This window comes from Dermacentor albipictus, chromosome 2, assembly GCF_038994185.2.
Source record: "Dermacentor albipictus isolate Rhodes 1998 colony chromosome 2, USDA_Dalb.pri_finalv2, whole genome shotgun sequence".
Lineage (NCBI taxonomy): Eukaryota > Metazoa > Arthropoda > Arachnida > Ixodida > Ixodidae > Dermacentor > Dermacentor albipictus.
The window spans coordinates 10,528,527-10,545,988 of NC_091822.1; the positions used below are offsets into that span (position 1 = coordinate 10,528,527).

General features: G+C 47.9%; 1 protein-coding gene across 3 annotated transcripts in view; it reads right to left on the minus strand.

Moving 5' to 3' along the window:
• The window catches only part of LOC139055871 (small G protein signaling modulator 2-like), a 291,580-nt gene that overhangs the window by 44,297 nt on the left and 229,821 nt on the right, over window positions 1-17,462 (minus strand). For all 3 annotated transcript variants that reach the window (XR_011511955.1, XM_070533451.1, XM_070533452.1), the window contains exons 19-20: window positions 16,303-16,412; window positions 8,890-8,986 (exon numbers count right to left, since the gene is read on the minus strand). Coding sequence is in view for 2 of the 3 variants with exons in the window: in XM_070533451.1 (XP_070389552.1) it covers window positions 8,890-8,986; window positions 16,303-16,412 (207 nt within the window). In the remaining variant the exon portion in view is untranslated. The remainder of the gene's footprint in view (window positions 1-8,889; window positions 8,987-16,302; window positions 16,413-17,462) is intronic.

The window sequence follows — 17,462 nt, forward strand, 5'->3', positions numbered from 1 at the left end:
GGTTGGCGTTGATGCCACTGATAATTCGAAAGAAGTGCGGCGTGTCTTGAACAAGGGATGGGAGAATGGGGGGAGTGGGTTTGACAGGTGGTGATTTATTAATTTAGATAGTGACTCAGTAGCTGTGTTGTTGTTAGACGCAATAGGCCGACCTGGGATTTCTGCTGTAAATATTTTTTAGACTGGAACGTTATGTATTTTAGGAAGAAAAGCTGCCTCCCTCTTTGTTCTTGGGCATCATGAAGCGACATTCAGATTGCGTGATTAGTTCCCTGGACAGGAGCTCCCCTATTGTGTTTTCCACAGTACTGCTGTAAGCTGAAGTTGAGTTAGAGTCGAGTTTTCTGTTATGGGTATGGTTGCTCAGTTGTTTGGAGGCCTCATTCTTGTACTTTTCTATTGGCCAGATTACGATATTGCCGCCTTTGTCTGCTGATTTTATTACAATATCATTCCTTTTCGCAACTTATTTAAGGATTTGGTGTTGGGCAGGAGACAAATTTTTGCGTTTCCGGCAATGCCGCGCTGACTCTAGGATAGCGCTTTGATATCAGCTTCATGTACAGGTCCAGGTCTGGGCACTATTCGGCTTCCAGTGTCTACGTGCTAGGTGGTTTAAGAGAGTCTCTGTCTTGTTTTCCTACGCCTCACCTATCGAAAAAGAAGTTCTTGATGCGCACACGTCTTGAAAATTATGTTATATCTTTGTGGAGTTCGTATTCGTTTACTGTTTCTCTTTTTTCTTGTCTTTCTTCCTTCTTTTAGGAGCTTCGGTTTCTGCCGCTCCTTCTATTATCTCTGTCAGAGACACGATAGCCTGCGACCAGCAGTGAAACAGCCAATGAAGCCGCTGTGGACGCCGTTGACACGCTGGCTGACACGCGGGCGTTGACACGTGGTTGACAGACGGCCGTGTCCCTGGCCTTGTGCACAGCGCTCCTTTATTCTCAATTCGGCACGCTAACACACCTTCGCTCGCTGCCGCACCCACCCGCCTTGCATCCTCTCCCCTTTAGAAGAACCCCACCCATATATACTGTGGCGAGGAAAGCATATGTCGCCTTGAAAAAGTCCCCTAGTCGAAACGTTGGTTCCTGCTTTCACCTTGTTCTCGTTTCGCTCATCGTCTTGAATTTCCATCTCCCGCCTTCCCCGTGTTTTCCCTGGATTCAGTGTGATCGAAGCTATGTCTGGTGCATGGCACTACGATGCCGAGTTCTTTCTCGAAAGACGCGAAGACACAGCTCGAATGCTCGCGAACGCCCGCCGCCGGCTACGTACTTTCTCAAGCGGGGCGGAGACACGGGCCACCGCCCCTGCGGCCACCTGACGCAAAGCGGCGGCAACTCGAAAGCCGCACTGGTGAAGTGGCGCCGCTTGGCCAGCTCTCCACCACCGTGGTCTCGGCGTTCGATTTTGCAAACTCCGACTTGTCTTGGGACTCCAGCCCACGTGACATCCTATCAGGACCGGAACTAGCTAGCGGCCGTCTAGCTGCTCGCGAGCTACCAGAACTCCTAAAAACAAAAAGGTTCAAAGTTCGTCTCTACATCAAGTGTTGATTCTGTGTTTGCCTCACTGTAGCAGACATAATCAACCTATGGGCCCTCAACGCAATTGGCTTCGAAAGTAAAATTAGAGAAAACGAGACTGTCCTTCGTAAGGAATGGGTACGTTGCACAACATAAAGATGGATTATTTTTCTTCTGCAACAACTTCCGAGCTAATGTGTTAAGCAAAATATACATTACCATCTGTACTAAAGGCCAGAGATAGAGATAGCTAGCACATTTATGGAAACAAAGAAAAGCTGTAAACAAACTTGCAGCACAGGAAAAAAAGGAAATGTAGCTTGTAGTTGGCATTCACTTAATAAATTACTAACGAGTAATTCCTATATGTAAGCACGGCGACAAGAACGCGTTTAGCAATCGTGCGATTTCATTATTGCCTGTCTTTTCCAGGGGTATAGCGAAATTTATCCATGTCCGACTCTTATCGCACTTCAACAGGCATAACTTACATGATTTACAGCATCATTTCATACTGAAACAGCACTGTTGATGCATAAAGAAGTTATTTTAACAGTGTTGCGAATCAGAGGACTAATTGCCAGTATTTGTGTAGATTTTTCAAAGGCTTCTGACCTTATTAATCATTAGATGCTTCTTCATAAACTAGAAAATACGGTGTCCGGGGCATCCCGCATGAGCATTTGAAATCTCATCACCCAAATTAAGCAGTTCGTAAGCACTGACAACGCTTCATCTTTATTACAGATGCGTGCAGGTGTTCCACAGGGCAGTACAGTACTGAGACAGCTTCTGTGCCTGCTATATTGACACGTATACTTATCTTTATCGGGCAACCACGTTTCGCAGCCTAACAAATGTAATCGCACAGCGTGGGACGCGCCTGTATGTATCCGAAATTTCTGGAACGGTACCGATGCTTCTATCCGCTGTCTGTTGTCGCCGAACGTTATGTTATCTGATTTCATCACCTGACGCGAATGGTGTAGAACTTTGCGGAAGGCACGCGGGTCCGAACGATTAGTCTGGAACATTCGATGACTGCTCTATAAAAAGCCGACGCGCTTGACCCGCTGATCAGATTTTCGACGATCGCCGAGCGTGTTCGCCGCTATCGTTGTGCTATAAGTTTAGCCTGCTTTGTGGGCACAGGTTCGCCCAATAAAAGCTCGTTTTGCTTTTCACACTACTGCTACTGTGCTCTTTGACGTCATGACCACGTGACATCTGGTGGAGGTGCTTGTGCGTTCATGTACCGAACGCCCCCGCGAAGCCGCGATCCAAGCCCGAAGCCCGAGGACAAAACCGACATCGCCCAAGGCCAGCGTGCTAGCCGCAGACTGCAAAGACTGCCCCCAGAGCACGGACTTCTGCCTGAAACGACAAAGAAGATAGTGGTCAAGACCACCCAAATGGCTGCCCCAGTGTCCCCCGTTATCCTACAGCAACCTCGGGACCCACCAACCTTCCATGGAGCAGCAACTGAAGACCCGGAATCCTGGCTGGAGACGTACGAGCGAATCGCGACTTTCAACAACTGGGACTCCGACGACAAGTTGCGGCATGTATACTTCGCCCTAGAAGACGCCGCCAGAACGTGGTTCGAGAACAGGGAGTCGACATTGACAACATGGGACCTCTTCCGTAGCGGCTTCCTGCGCACCTTTACAAGCGTCGTGCGCAAGGAAAGGGCCGAAGCTATGCTGGATGCCCGAGTACAGCTACCTAACGAGAACGTTGCCATCTTTACGGAAGAAATGAGCCGTCTCTTCCGCCACGCCGAACCGAATATGCCCGAGGAAAAGAAAGTCCGGCTACTTATGCGCGTGATGTGAGGGAAGAGCTTTTCGGCGCAATGATACGAAACCCACCGACGACCGTAGAAGAATTCCTTCGCGAGGCCACCAGCATCGAGAAGACACTCGAAATGCGGAACCGGCAATTCAACCGCCTCACGAGCTCTACAAACTACGCAGGAATTCAGTCACTGCGCACCGACGACCTACGCGAGACTATCCGAGCGGTCGTGCGGGAGGAGCTACAGAAGCTGTTCCAGTCATCACAGCCTCAAGTGGCTTCGATTGCCGACGCCGTGCGTGAGGAGCTCCAACAACAACTTGGTGTAGCCCCTGAATCGCCGCAACCTCAGCCGCAAGCGATGACATACGCCGCTGAAGCCCGCCGTCACGTTCCCCCTCCGCGCCCACGGCTGGGCCCAGTGACGACAAAGTTCCGTCGTCCACCACCACCCCCGCCGCCAGCACGCCAACCCGTCAAGCCACGCGGCATTCCAAGGAAGACTGACGTTTGGCGCGCCCCCGACCACCGCCCGCTCTGCTACCACTGCGGAGAAGCCGGCCATGTGTACCGCCGATGCCCATACCGAGGGATGGGACTGCGAGGTTTCGCCGTTAACGCACCGCGGCCACAGATTGGCGAACGACGTCGCGATATCGCCGACTACATCGCCGCCACTCAATGGAGCCCTCGACGACCTTCGCGTTCGCCGTCGCCAGGCCGCTACTTGTCGCCGCAGCGCCGACCATACACTGGCCCAGCCCGGGGCCGGTCCGTCAGCCCATATCCGGAAAACTAAAAGCAGCAACCGATGGAGGTGCGGTTGCTGTTCGTCGAACTGACGAAGATCCTCCGCCCCCAACGAAGACACCGAATAGACTACTTCGACGACACAACGACATGCGGCCGTTCCGACAAAATGTGGAAGCAAAGAGTATGACGACGAAAGGCAACTTGACGACGCAACGTTCTAGCTTTAGTTCAACACGACGCAGCCGTGATCCGACGCCAAGACCTAATTGCAATGCCAGACAAAGAACCACCGACCTCGATGTGCTTCTGGACGGCCACGCAGTCACCGCTTTATTGGACACAGGAGCCGATTACTCCGTCATGAGTGGACCCATCGCCGCTCAGTTGAAGAAAGTTAAGACTACGTCGGAAGGCCCTCAAATTCGGACCGCTGGAGGACACCTCATAACGCCGACTGGAATGTGCACGGCAAGAATTACCATTCATGACCGGACTTACCCTGTCACCTTCGTTATCCTCCAAAAGTGTTCACGAGACGTCATTCTCGGCATGGACTTCCTCAAGCAACACGGCGCAGTCATCGACCTGAAGTCGAAGTCACTAACTCTGTCGGAAGACCATGCGATACCGTCGGAGAGCCCTCGTAGTCACCACGCCTTGACTGTGCTCGAAGATCAAGTGAGCATCCCGCCTCGCTCCAGCATTGTTCTTTCGGTCGGCACCGAAACACCCGCTGACGTAGAAGGCGTCATCGAAGGCGACCAACGTCTACTGCTAGACCGTGAAATTTGCGTCGCAAGAGGGATCGCTCGACTGCACGGAGGAAACACGAAAGTGTTGCTAATAAACTTCAGCCAGGAGTTCAAGCACATCAACAAGGGCACGACAATCGCATACATCGAGGAAATTCTGGAAAACAGCAATGCGTTTGTCCTCTCGGATTCCGCCGCATCTACCACGACGACCACGGTTCCCGAACCAGACTACAACATTAATCCAAGTCTCCCCGTGATTAAGCAACAGCAGCTCAGAAGTCTGCTCCGAAGATACAAAGGCTGCTTTTCGACGTCATCGAGGATTCGACAAACACCAGTCGCCAAGCATCGCATAATCACCGAGGAGTACGCTCGACCACTCCGCCAGAGCCCTTACCGAGTTTCGCCGCGAGAACGCGAAGCTATAAGAAAACAGGTCGACGAAATGCTGCGCGACGACGTCATCCAGCCGTCGAAAAGCCCGTGGGCATCCCCTGTTGTCCTGGTGAAGAAAAAGGACAGAACCCTACGTTTCTGCGTCGATTATCGTCGTCTGAACAAGATCACGAAGAAGGACGTATACCCCCTCACACGGATAGACGACGCATTTGATCGGCTCTGCAACGCTAAATACTTCTCGTCAATGGACCTCAAGTCTGGCTATTGGCAAATAGAAGTCGACGAAAAAGATCGCGAAAAGACGGCCTTCATCACGCCAGACGGCCTCTACGAGTTCAAGGTTATGCCATTCGGACTGTGCTCAGCGCCTGCGACGTTCCAGCGCGTGATGGACACGGTTTTAGCAGGATTGAAGTGGCAGACCTGTCTCGTTTACTTGGATGACGTCGTCGTCTTTGCCGGAAATTTCGACGATCACCTGAGGCGGCCTGCGGCAGTACTAGAGGCCATCAAGTCATCGGGGCTCACTCTGAAGCCGGAAAAGTGCCGCTTTGCTTACGATGAGCTTCTGTTCCTAGGCCACGTTATCAGCAAATCTGCTGTCCGCCCACACCCGCAAAAGACAGCTGCCATCGCACAGTTCCCGCAACCAATAGACAAGAAGGCACTGCGTAGATTCCTTGGCATGTGTGCCTACTACAGGCGCTTTGTCAAGGCCTTTTCACGCATCGCTGAGCCGTTGACACGACTAACTAAATGTGATGTTGAGTTCAAGTGGGAAACGCCGCAGTCCGACGCATTTGAAGAACTCAAACGACGCATGCAGTCGCCGACGGTACTTGCGCACTTCGACGAGTACGCCGATACAGAAATCCATACTGACGCCAGTAGCCTAGGCCTCGGTGCCGTTCTAGCGGAAGGCAACTATTCTACGACCGAAAAGGAATGCCTCGCCATCGTTTGGGCTACAGCTAAATTTCGCCCTTATCTATATGGCAGGCCATTCAAAGTCGTCAGCGACCACCACGCGTTGTGTTGGCTAGCGAATATAAAAGATCCTTCAGGACGACTGGCGCGGTGGAGCCTCAGACTACAAGAATACGACATCACTGTAATATACAAGTCAGGACGAAAACACTCCGATGCCGATTGCCTATCACGCGCCCCCATTGACCCGCCACCACACGATGACGAGAATGACGACGCCTTCCTTGGAATAATAAGCGCGGAAGACTTCGCTGAACAGCAACGGGCAGACTCGGAGCTAAAAGGCCTCGTCGAATATTTGGGAGGGCACACGGACGTTGTCCCCCGGGCATTTAAGCGCGGATTACCTTCCTTCACGCTTGAAAACAATCTACTCGTGAAAAAGAACTTCTCACCAGGCCTCGCCAACTACCTTCTTGTCGTTACGTCGGCGCTGCGTCCAGAAGTACTGCGCGCCCTACATGACGATCCGACCGCTGGACACCTCGGATTTTCCCGGACACTATCGAGGATACAAGAGAAGTATTATTGGCCGCGCCTGACCGCCGACGTCGCCCGTTATGTCAGAACATGCCGAGACTGTCAGCGACGCAAGACACCGCCGACAAGGCCAGTCGGATTACTACAGCCAATCGAGCCTCCTTGCCGACCATTCCAGCAGATCGGGATGGACTTGCTGGGACCCTTTCCGACGTCAACAACCGGAAATAAGTGGATCGTCGTAGCGACGGACTACCTCACCCGCTTCGCTGAAACTAAAGCACTGCCGAAAGGTAGCGCAGCCGAAGTGGCGAAATTTTTCGTCGAGAACATCCTGCTGCGACATGGTGCTCCAGAAGTCCTCATCACCGACAGAGGAACGGCTTTTACAGCAGAGCTCATGCAAGCCATTCTGCAATACAACCAGACAAGTCACAGGAGGACAACTGCCTACCATCCGCAGACGAATGGTCTTACGGAGCGCCTGAATAAAACCCTCGCCGACATGCTAGCTATGTACGTCGACGTCGAGCACAAGACCTCGGATGCGGTCCTGCCGTACGTAACATTCGCTTACAACACGGCGGTGCAAGAAACAACACAGATCACGCCATTCAAGCTAGCGTACGGCAGGAACCCGACGACGACGCTCGACGCCATGCTGCCGCACGTCTCTGACGAGGAGAATCTTGACGTCGCTGCCTATCTCCAGCGCGCCGAAGAAGCCCGACAGCTCGCCCGCCTGCGGATCAAAAGCCAGCACAGGACCGACAGCCGACACTACAACCTCCAACGACGCTTCGTCGAGTACCAGCCCGGCGACCGTGTTTGGGTATGGACCCCTATACGCCGACGAGGACTGAGCGAGAAGCTTTTGCGTCGCTATTTCGGACCGTACAAGATCATCCGACGTATTGGCGCGCTCGACTATGAGGTCGTGCCAGACGGCATTTCGCTATCACAGCGGCGCCGCTCACGACCTGAAATAGTCCACGTTGTGCGACTCAAGCCGTACTACAGGCGTTAATGAACTTTGGGGCTTCGCGTAACTGACCTTTGGACTTTGTTTCTTTTCGTTGTTTTGTTACTTATGTTTAGTAAGTGTCCTTTTGTGTTTCGCTCTCTTATATTTGTAGCATCAGGGCGATGCTTTTTAAGAGGGGGGGTATTGACACGTATACTTATCTTTATCGGGCAACCACGTTTCGCAGCCTAACAAATGTAATCGCACAGCGTGGGACGCGCCTGTATGTATCCGAAGTTTCTGGAACGTTACCGATGCTTCTATCCGCTGTCTGTTGTCGCCGAACGTTATGTTATCTGATTTCATCACCTGACGCGAATGGTGTAGAACTTTGTGGAAGGCACGCGGGTCCGAACGATTAGTCTGGAACATTCGATGACTGCTCTATAAAAAGCCGACGCGCTTGACCCGCTGATCAGATTTTCGACGATCGCCGAGCGTGTTCGCCGCTATCGTTGTGCTATAAGTGTAGCCTGTTTTGTGGGCACAGGTTCGCCGAATAAAAGCTCGTTTTGCTTTTCACAGTACTGTTACTGTGTTCTTTGACGTCACGACCACGTGAATATATGTAAATAATATAAGAGACAGAGCTCGCGATGTCAGATTGATTTTAAATTGCTCTTAAGTTACAAGTACTCCTTCAAGAATATTTAAAATGTAACTATTTCACTGTTTAATTACAGCAAAATGTGCACGAAAGACCAACAAGGCTCAAAGAAAGAATTATTGTTGCAATATCGCGAAGGAAGTATGATAAGCAGTCCATACTCTACACCTTACGATCCTTGGCGGATGCATTAAATGACAATAACTTTGATACTACTTGCCACGCCAGGAATTTCAGTAAAATGTACTGCCAACAGAAGTTTTCTTGTACATATAAATCTACCTGCAACTTAAGTTTCTTGTTATTCATTGTTCCTATTTTCGCAAAATATTATGCGTTGTTATATTCTAAAAGTAAACTGCTAAATTTGCATCTAAACTGTTTTGCAATATTACCATCACAGGTGCGCACCTTTTTCTTTGTAAGACCATTTCTATTGTGCTTATGTACAAGCACTGTACTCCAGCTTCCCCTGTCAAGCTCTGCCTTCTCGTACGAAGGAAAATAAAATGGGAAAAGAAGCGCACGACAGCGGCCACTGCGACGCAGGCTCACCTCGCTTGAAGTCCAGAAGAAACCATCGGTAGCAAAAGTAGAAGTGCGTGTAGTCTCCATTCTGGTGCATCAGCTCGAACACCTCTGCGTCCAGAATCTGTGTGAGAAAGGTGTGGGTGAAATGTGTGTAGCCACCGAATCTATTCGGTTCAGAACTGTTGCAAAGTGGAGCCTGCACGGCCTACGTGATAAGAATTAAACTCTGGCGTTGCAGATCACGCTAAAGCTGGATTACGCTCGTGTAATTTTTTTATTTACAAGATTCGTGCATCGGGGCCGTAGCGGCATTACTGCAAAGGGGTGGACATACACCAAGTCCACCAAGTTTTGATGCAGACGTGGGCATATAAGAGTGCACGGTAATTGAAACGCCGAATACAAGATCTAATCGCACAAGTAATACACAAATCAGTGTACCCAAAAATGAAACGTAACAGGTTACAATAGTGAAAGACTTATCAGCTACATCCAATATTTCTTCCGCGAGTTGATTCCAATCCCCAGGTGTGGTTACAAAAAAAGAGTTGGTGTAACTGCGGCTACTAAATGAGTATTGCCCTTGTTTTGTGTACTGACTTGGCATCGAAATGCATGCTGACTCCAAAGGATGCTCCGTTGCAGTGCAACCCGTGCTGCTACAACAACCAACGCTTATACCACGTGTCCCACGTAAACACGTGTCTCATGTAAAAGTTGCACGTGACCAGTCGCGCGGCAACAATTTTGTGTATCATTTGCTTCCTTTCAGGTGTGGAAAGAAAATATGTAGCACGCATTGAGCAATAGAATGCTGGATTCCCAATAGAACCGTGCTGGAAATTCCCAATAGAATTGAGAATTTTTCAGCACGGTCTACAATTTTCGCACTGACATTTCCGCGCTAGAATAAATCATTTCAGAAGTTGATTATCTAATAATTAATTATATGGTTATGTAATCAGGTTAAATACAACAATACCTGCGGCAGAATAACCCAGATGAATGTCAGCGGTAATGCGTCGCCATTTATTCAGCACAGCGACACAACGCACTGTCACCGTCGAGACGAGTTACGCACGCAGGTCATGCAGGTTTGGAAGTATGCTCAAGTGACGCCCAAGATTTTTTTTTTCTGGACGCTTCTTCTGTCTCCTCATTGTCCGTTTTGTGGTGTTAAGAACATGAACTCAACTAGAACAAAGTGTCCATAGGATCAGAACCAGAGTGCAGGTGATAGGAGCATGGCTACAAACTGTGAGACTAACTTTTATTATGGAACGACTGAAGCCTCAGGTCGACCAGAATCTGAGTTTAAGCATTAAATGACTATGGTATGTGTAAATGCACTGCATTCAATCCAACTATCAGATTTTGAAACTTGTTATCAATGCACTTGCCATCAGGTACTCTGTTTATGTAAGGGTCTATATATAAAAGTCTACACTATTTTCATTGAATTTAGCAAAACTGTTGACACAGTACTACACTCTAAATTGCTTTTGAAGCTCCATAATATTCTAAATAACACTCAGTTAGGGTCTTAGATTTCCAGTTTCCTTTCTTTGCGTTCCCAATTCGTATGCTATGATTCTGCGGATTCGTCTGCAGTCGACGTCACCTCAGGAGTCCCACAGGGATTCGTACTTGGCCCTCTACTATTCTTATTGCTTATTGACGACCTTCCAGACCATGTTACTTCAAAAATACCCTTCTATGCAGATGATTGTGTTATGTACAGCCCAGTTGACTCACTCGCTGATCATCAGCGCCTTAAAGATGCCTTTGTTTCATTTTGTGACTGGTGTGCTACTTGAAAAATGAGCATAAATTTTGATAAAACTGTTATAATGGCTTTCACTAAGAGACGCATGCCCGTATGTTATGATTATATATGCAACGATGTACTACTAACACGAGTTTTTCAATACAAATATTAAGGCGTCATTTTTACATCCACCTTGTCTTGATCTAAACATATAAACTGCACTAGTAGTAAAGCGTTAAAAAAACTTGGTTACATCCACCGGACGCTGTCTGCTGATCCGAGGGACGCTAACTTAGTAGCATACAAAACGCTCCAATTTTAGAATATGCTCCCTCCGCATGGAACCCATATAAACAATGTGAAATTAATTGTATGGAGTCGGTCCAGAGGAAGGCTATTCGTTTTGTTTACCGTCGCTTCGACCGAAACTTTTCACCGTCAGCTGCTCTTGAGGAATTAAACCTCCAGTTTCTTTCTAGACGGCGGCATATAGAATCTCTGAAGATTTTCTATTCTGATAAGAACTATCTTTGTCACCTATCAGATCCCTCCCTTTTAATGCCTGCTTGGCCGACATACCTAGAGCTTATCATGCCTCTAATATCAGACCACTTTATCCACGCACTAACACTTTTAAATAGTTTTTCCCCCGCATGATTGAACAGTGGAATTTGTTAGCTGCCGAAGTTCGTTTGTTACCCATTTCTCAATTTTTAAATGCTATTGCTGATGTATAGTTCCTTCACATTTTTATATTTCTATGTTCTTGTTTCTGCATATCATAATCAGTTTTCCTCGCATGTACACCCACTCCTGCCATAGCCCTAACAGGCTGCAGTATGTATAAATAAATAAATAAATAAATAAATATTATTGCCACTAGCCATAATGCTATCTGACAAGCCACATCCGTACTTTTCGTGCTTTCACATTCGGCTTCATTTACAGGGTTCCTTGCTATAATCCATCTCGCAAATAAATTGCAGCATTGTGGAAGCTGCACGACCACTTAGCCAATAGGAACGCCGAATGGCCGTAGAGACGTGTTTCCCCGCGCAGCGCCGTCTGCTCGGCGTCTGCTTGCCATTCTGTCAATAAATGCTCCACGATTGATGGATTGACGCAACAAATGTTTTGGCATGGTAAACATAAGCAGCGTTTGCATGAATGCGATAGCATGTTCTTGCTACATCTGTACGCTTACTCAGCAGTTCCTTGCAGTCTCTTCATCCAGTAGTAAGGGCAAATGTCCCTGTAACTGTTCACACACGCTGCATCATTAATTGAAGTAAACTAATGATGCAGTTAATGATTAGGCATTTATAGCGTTTCAAGTTAACACGTCAGCAGTTCTAACGCTGTGGCACCATCTGCTAACTGAATATCAAACCATTTGTACGGCTTGGCGACCTTTCTGTAGTCCTAGCAGCGTCAGAACAAGCAGTTGATCTCAATAATTAGTACCAAACATACATAATGCCTTGTCCTGAATATAAGATGAGACTAAGCGATGACGGATTTTACCACTTATTTCTTGCTGTCAGAGCGGACAGAAATAAACAACAGCAAACCGCGATCGAAGCGGATGGTTTGCACTGCATGGGCGTTGCCATGTTGCTGCGTAATTACGGTGGCTACTACGGTGACCGGCGGCAACCACCACAGGAATTCACGGTATACGGCGCGCATGCGCAGGTCATGTGGATGCGCAAGTCATGTAGCAAGCAAAACAAATCCCGGCAATATTCGGAGAGTTACAGCCGGAACTATATTCCACTGCGCAATAACATTACCTGTGTACACCTTGTACATTAGGCACCGTTGCACACGACTTGTGAGGCGGCTTTAAATAGTAGCCAAAATTTTACAAGAACACTAAAAACAGAGTGATAGAAATTGCTTCGACCAAGAATGCTTTGCTTACATAGCAGGAATTTACTTGGCTGTTGCATAGTGTTCCACTGTAGGACCAGCCATGGCTACAGGCATTTCCAATCATTAGGCATTTCCTTCATCTGCTTGGTCAATCGTAGGCTTGTCACTCCAGCCAAGTACCAGCAATTTTCCAATGATGGACAGCTTGGCCACTTGTGAATTACCATACTCGGTCTAGCAAATTCTCCTTGTAGGGTCATAGTTGAAAGACAAGAAATCATAGTGTCTTGGCATGTTTATTGAGATTGTAGTAAAGATGTTCATATTTTACATGCCTGAGTTTGCTCTCCTTTGAATTGCCTTCATAGCGTTCATTTTGGGCCTGCGTCTCTCACTGAGATACGGGCACCCAAGGCGCGCTCTTGCCGCCGCCGCCGCCCATCATTCTGCTGCTGCTGCTGCGACGTCGCGTGCCGGCCATACAACCCAGGCCACAGAGCGGATAGGCGCCCTGTCTGTCGCATTGAAGGTCACGTGATTGTACTGCCTCTGCCAGGGCGAATGGTGAGTATGCAAGAAACCCCCGGAAGCCGAACGATTCATTTTTGTCGCGAAAAACATGCCCATACATAGTTGTTGACAGACATCCTAAGATCTCTTGAACGAAGTCCGGACATGAAATAAATCAGAAGAGTTTAAAGAGAGACATTGAAAAGACAGGAATCAGTAAAAGGTCAGTTTATAGTCTGCGTATGCGGCTAAAACAAACGCCACCAGGTGTGATTACAAGAAACAACTCGAGCGATGCTTTTTTGAAACTAAAGACCTCCTCATTTTATACATTTCAAGCAACCTATTTTCAGCTTCCTCACTTGACAAATCTGTCACGGCAATCGCCATCCATTACATGATGAAATATAAGGCCTTCAAAAGCTCACGCGCCACGGTCCTTGCTTCAAATTAATATCCTAAAATCTTTATTTAATCATACAATAGCACGCACTCGCAGCTCTCACAGTGCGCAGGCAGATGCGCGCATATAGTTTGTTTTCTAGTGACACAGTGCGTTGTCCTGCTCCAACGTTCACGCCCCTACCGATCTACCCTGCGTAACAGCTCCCATAAGAGAGAGCGTCTTCTTGAACTTTCGCGAGTATCACCGAACCTCTCATGTCCCTGTCCTTTTTCTGCGTTCTATTAATTTAGTTTGCATCATGAACCGGCTTACCCAACAATACGCCTTGCTACGGACCCGCGACCTTTTGGGTTCTTGAGGCACGGCGCACTTGAAATAATGCACGAGTCGGCCGCGCGGAACGTATACTGTTGGGCAAGCATGCACGCTCCATGCCTCTGCACCGAATTAGCTTTCTGACCGCGAGTGCTCGCTGTGATCGAGTGAACTCTGTTCATGTGTGTCGTTGTGCATGCGTTTGGTTAGTGACTGAATGTTTACAGCAATTTCTACTGGCCTCAAAACTACAAGCCTTACATAATTAAGTAATATAATACGTTGCTGTTGCCATCATTGCTTTGGAAAACTGCCTTTCTTTAATCTCACCGTGACAAGCAAAGGACACGTAACTACAGTACCCAACAATGGCCTCAACAAAACACAGATCCTCAGCCATGTAAGACGGCGACTCATGCTTAATAGAAGCTGTTCCAATCGTCAGTTATTTCCAACAGCAACACACTGTTCGACTTTTGCCAGTCGGAAAGACAACAAAGGTCTGTGACTGATGGGCAGAGCAAAAGCCAACTCGGGCCCAATTGGTTAAGTGCCCACGTCAGCAGAAAGGGGCTTTCGAATAAAAAATTAACTAAATAGTGGATTTTCTAGAACATTCTCTTCAGCTATCTGCATACTACTTGCTTATATTGGAGGGCAAGTATACAACACACATAAACACAGCAGGCTTCACTGCGTGCATTTGTTTTTATTTGCGCTCTGAGAAAGAACAGCACTTCAAGCGAAGCTTGTGTTGTCTCACTCGTGTTGGCATCGGTGTTGCCGTACGAAGAAACCCAAGCCCCGCGATAATAAAAATTGCTTCTGGGGCTGCGGATTCGAACTACCGACCCCCGGCTTGCGAGACTACTACGCTAGCCGAACCAGCCACTGTCGGTTCATCATTTGCACCCTTTAAAGCGGGGTTTTATATGCATGAAGTAGACGGAACACAACGGCGCCAGCCAATCACAGGTGTGTGTCCCCCTCAGCAGGAGGAGAAGGAGAAGGAGGAGGAGGAGGCGGCGGCGGCGGCGGCGGCGGCGGCGGAGGAGGAGGAGGAGGAGGAGGAGGAGGAGCATGTAGGAAATGGTGTGATCGCGTTTTCGCTCGCCTCGCGCCCGCTGTTTCCCGCCAGTTCAGGCCCGGCAAGGGAGGCTGCATTTGGTTCGTTTAGCCGAAGAGCAGGCTCAGTTGAAGAGTAACGGCAGCAGGAATGGGCCGTGCGTCATGAGTTCGGCCGAACAACAGACGGCGTTTGATGAACCCTGCCAGGAACTCGCACGAAAAGGGGTTCGTCGTCGACGCGCCGACCTCCCCGTGAGGGAGCGCAAAGCTGAGGCGTTACGAGCGAGCTTTGCCTGCACCCCTTTTCACAGTAATTAATTTTTACTGGTGCCTAAAAATGACTAAGCGCCCTGTTACATGGTTACACAATGTGCCCCTTCCCTACCGCACAATTACTGCAGGCAATGCTATATACGATGTACAGTGCTCGAAGAATGAAACGCGTCAATTTAGGGCTAACTAATGTGCATACTTTCGCTTCCACCGGCTGCAGTTCGTGTTACATAGACATAATTTTAGCGCATACACTTAGATCGGAGTCCGCATCACCTTTGCAGACCAGATTCCTAGCGACATGGCATAGTAGTCTCGAATAACACAGCGAGTTGGTGACTGAGCATGCTCCTAGGAGTGGGCAGTGCAACCCGGATGAAGGACAAAGGGAAGTGCACGATATGAGCGCAAACTAACAACTGGTTAACTTTTCCAAACAAGTATACAAAGAATGGGATCATGTGATGAAGAGACGCGGAAAAGTGGTGAAAGGGTGCCAGCCTATCTTGCCATTAAAGTCGTCCACTTTGTCCGCTTCCTTTTGTCCTTCGTCCGGGTTGCGCCGCCGACCACTAGGTACATACTCTCGAGTACTTTGCACATTGCAAGGTTCTACTAAATGCTCTTTGTCGCATTACATTCCGTGAGCGCTGTACGTGCATGCTACATATGAGGATAGATCGAATACTTCCGTGGCAGTGGGTGTGGATGTGTATGGTTGAAGGATGACATGCAAATAAAATAAGTTTTAAATAGACTTGCCGAGGGCCTAGTTGGTGCACACTTAAATATACTTCGTGCTGCGTTTGTTTTTTACGCTCAATAATAATTATGTCAAGCTTAAGCTATATCTGCTGCTTTTGGGGCATCAACTGTCATTTGAACATCAAGAGCGGTTCCTGCAAGCACTTGTTCATTCTGTGAATGGCAGTATCGGGCATGCGGAATGTTTTGTCCACACAGGAATGCTGACTTGTTCATGCAATGCAATCACCCCAAGGATTATGTGCAGCAGGGATGACAAACTTAGTTTTTAGCCTAAAATTCTGTCTAGCTTAATGTTCACCAGAATACTGGAAGGCTTTTTTTAACAGCTAGTGAGTTCTAACTCTTCCACAATTACCAGGCTAGCATGCATTCCTGCTGACCTTCAGTGAATGTAAAGCAGAGCAACAAGTGGATCATCTGGGCGGTAGCCCTCAGCTGAGTACGGGCCACTTGCCTGGATGAGTGAGCGCATGTTGGCGAAGTGGTGGTCCATGGCGCCCCCATGAGGGAAGTTAGCTGCCATTCGCTTCATCAGCTCACAAAAGCAGCTGTAAGTCAGCATCTCTGCACATGCAGACACACACACATACACACAGACGTATGTTGTAACTAAAACTAAGTATAGCATCTTGTCTGCAGCAAAGCAGCTGCTTCAAAGGCAGTTCATGTTTAAGACTGCTGAATCAGTCATGCAATCCCCACTGGTATTACTAATGTGCCATTTACTTCTACCGTTCCCTTAGAAATATTTGTAATGAGGATTATGATTACAATAAAGCACGATTTCATCTGCAAGGAAATTGAACCTTGAGCCAAAATATCATACATATCTCAGAAGATGAGACACAAGCCCTACCTATAATTAATACACGATTTCAGTACATATTCAAGTATAGGTGTATCTCTTCAACAATTACTATAGGATAGCAAAAAAAGCATTTGTCATCAAGTACGATTGCTTCTCTTGTAGCTGCAGCCCATATCATTATTTTGATCATATAGATGCATCATAAATATCTCAAAGTTCATGTGCGTTTTGATAAGAACCTTAAGAAAAGGCCCCGGACTAATTGTGTAACCTCCTGGAGTTAGTCAAAGCCCACTACACATCACCCGTGCATTTTGTGTTCTATCTGCACCATGGCATGCTTTTACTACCGCTGAAAACAGCTCACAAGACCCTGTGCTTAGCAGCTGACGATGATGACCACTCACCCACCACGAGAAGATTCTTGCTGTTTTATAGCTATCAGCGTAAGCCATTTGCACAAGTGGTTGTAAGCACCATAGGTATACAAAACGGCACTGTTCACAAGTGGACACCTTATTTGTATATACACAAAAATAACATAACCAAGAATGCAATGAAAACAAAGATTTTTGTAACTCGTAAGTCTATTACAGTTATAACGCCAACTAACAATGCATAATGCAGAAAAATTCATGGGCTAATGCAGTCAAGGGTCGGACGAAAACTCGTCTGGCGAGGGAAGGTATGGTTTCAAGATAGGCGTATCGTTTATCACACGAGGTATGATACCGCATATGCATGGTACCATCTGCGCATATGCCATGGCGTAACATTATTGGTATTAGTAGTGTGTAATGGTTAAA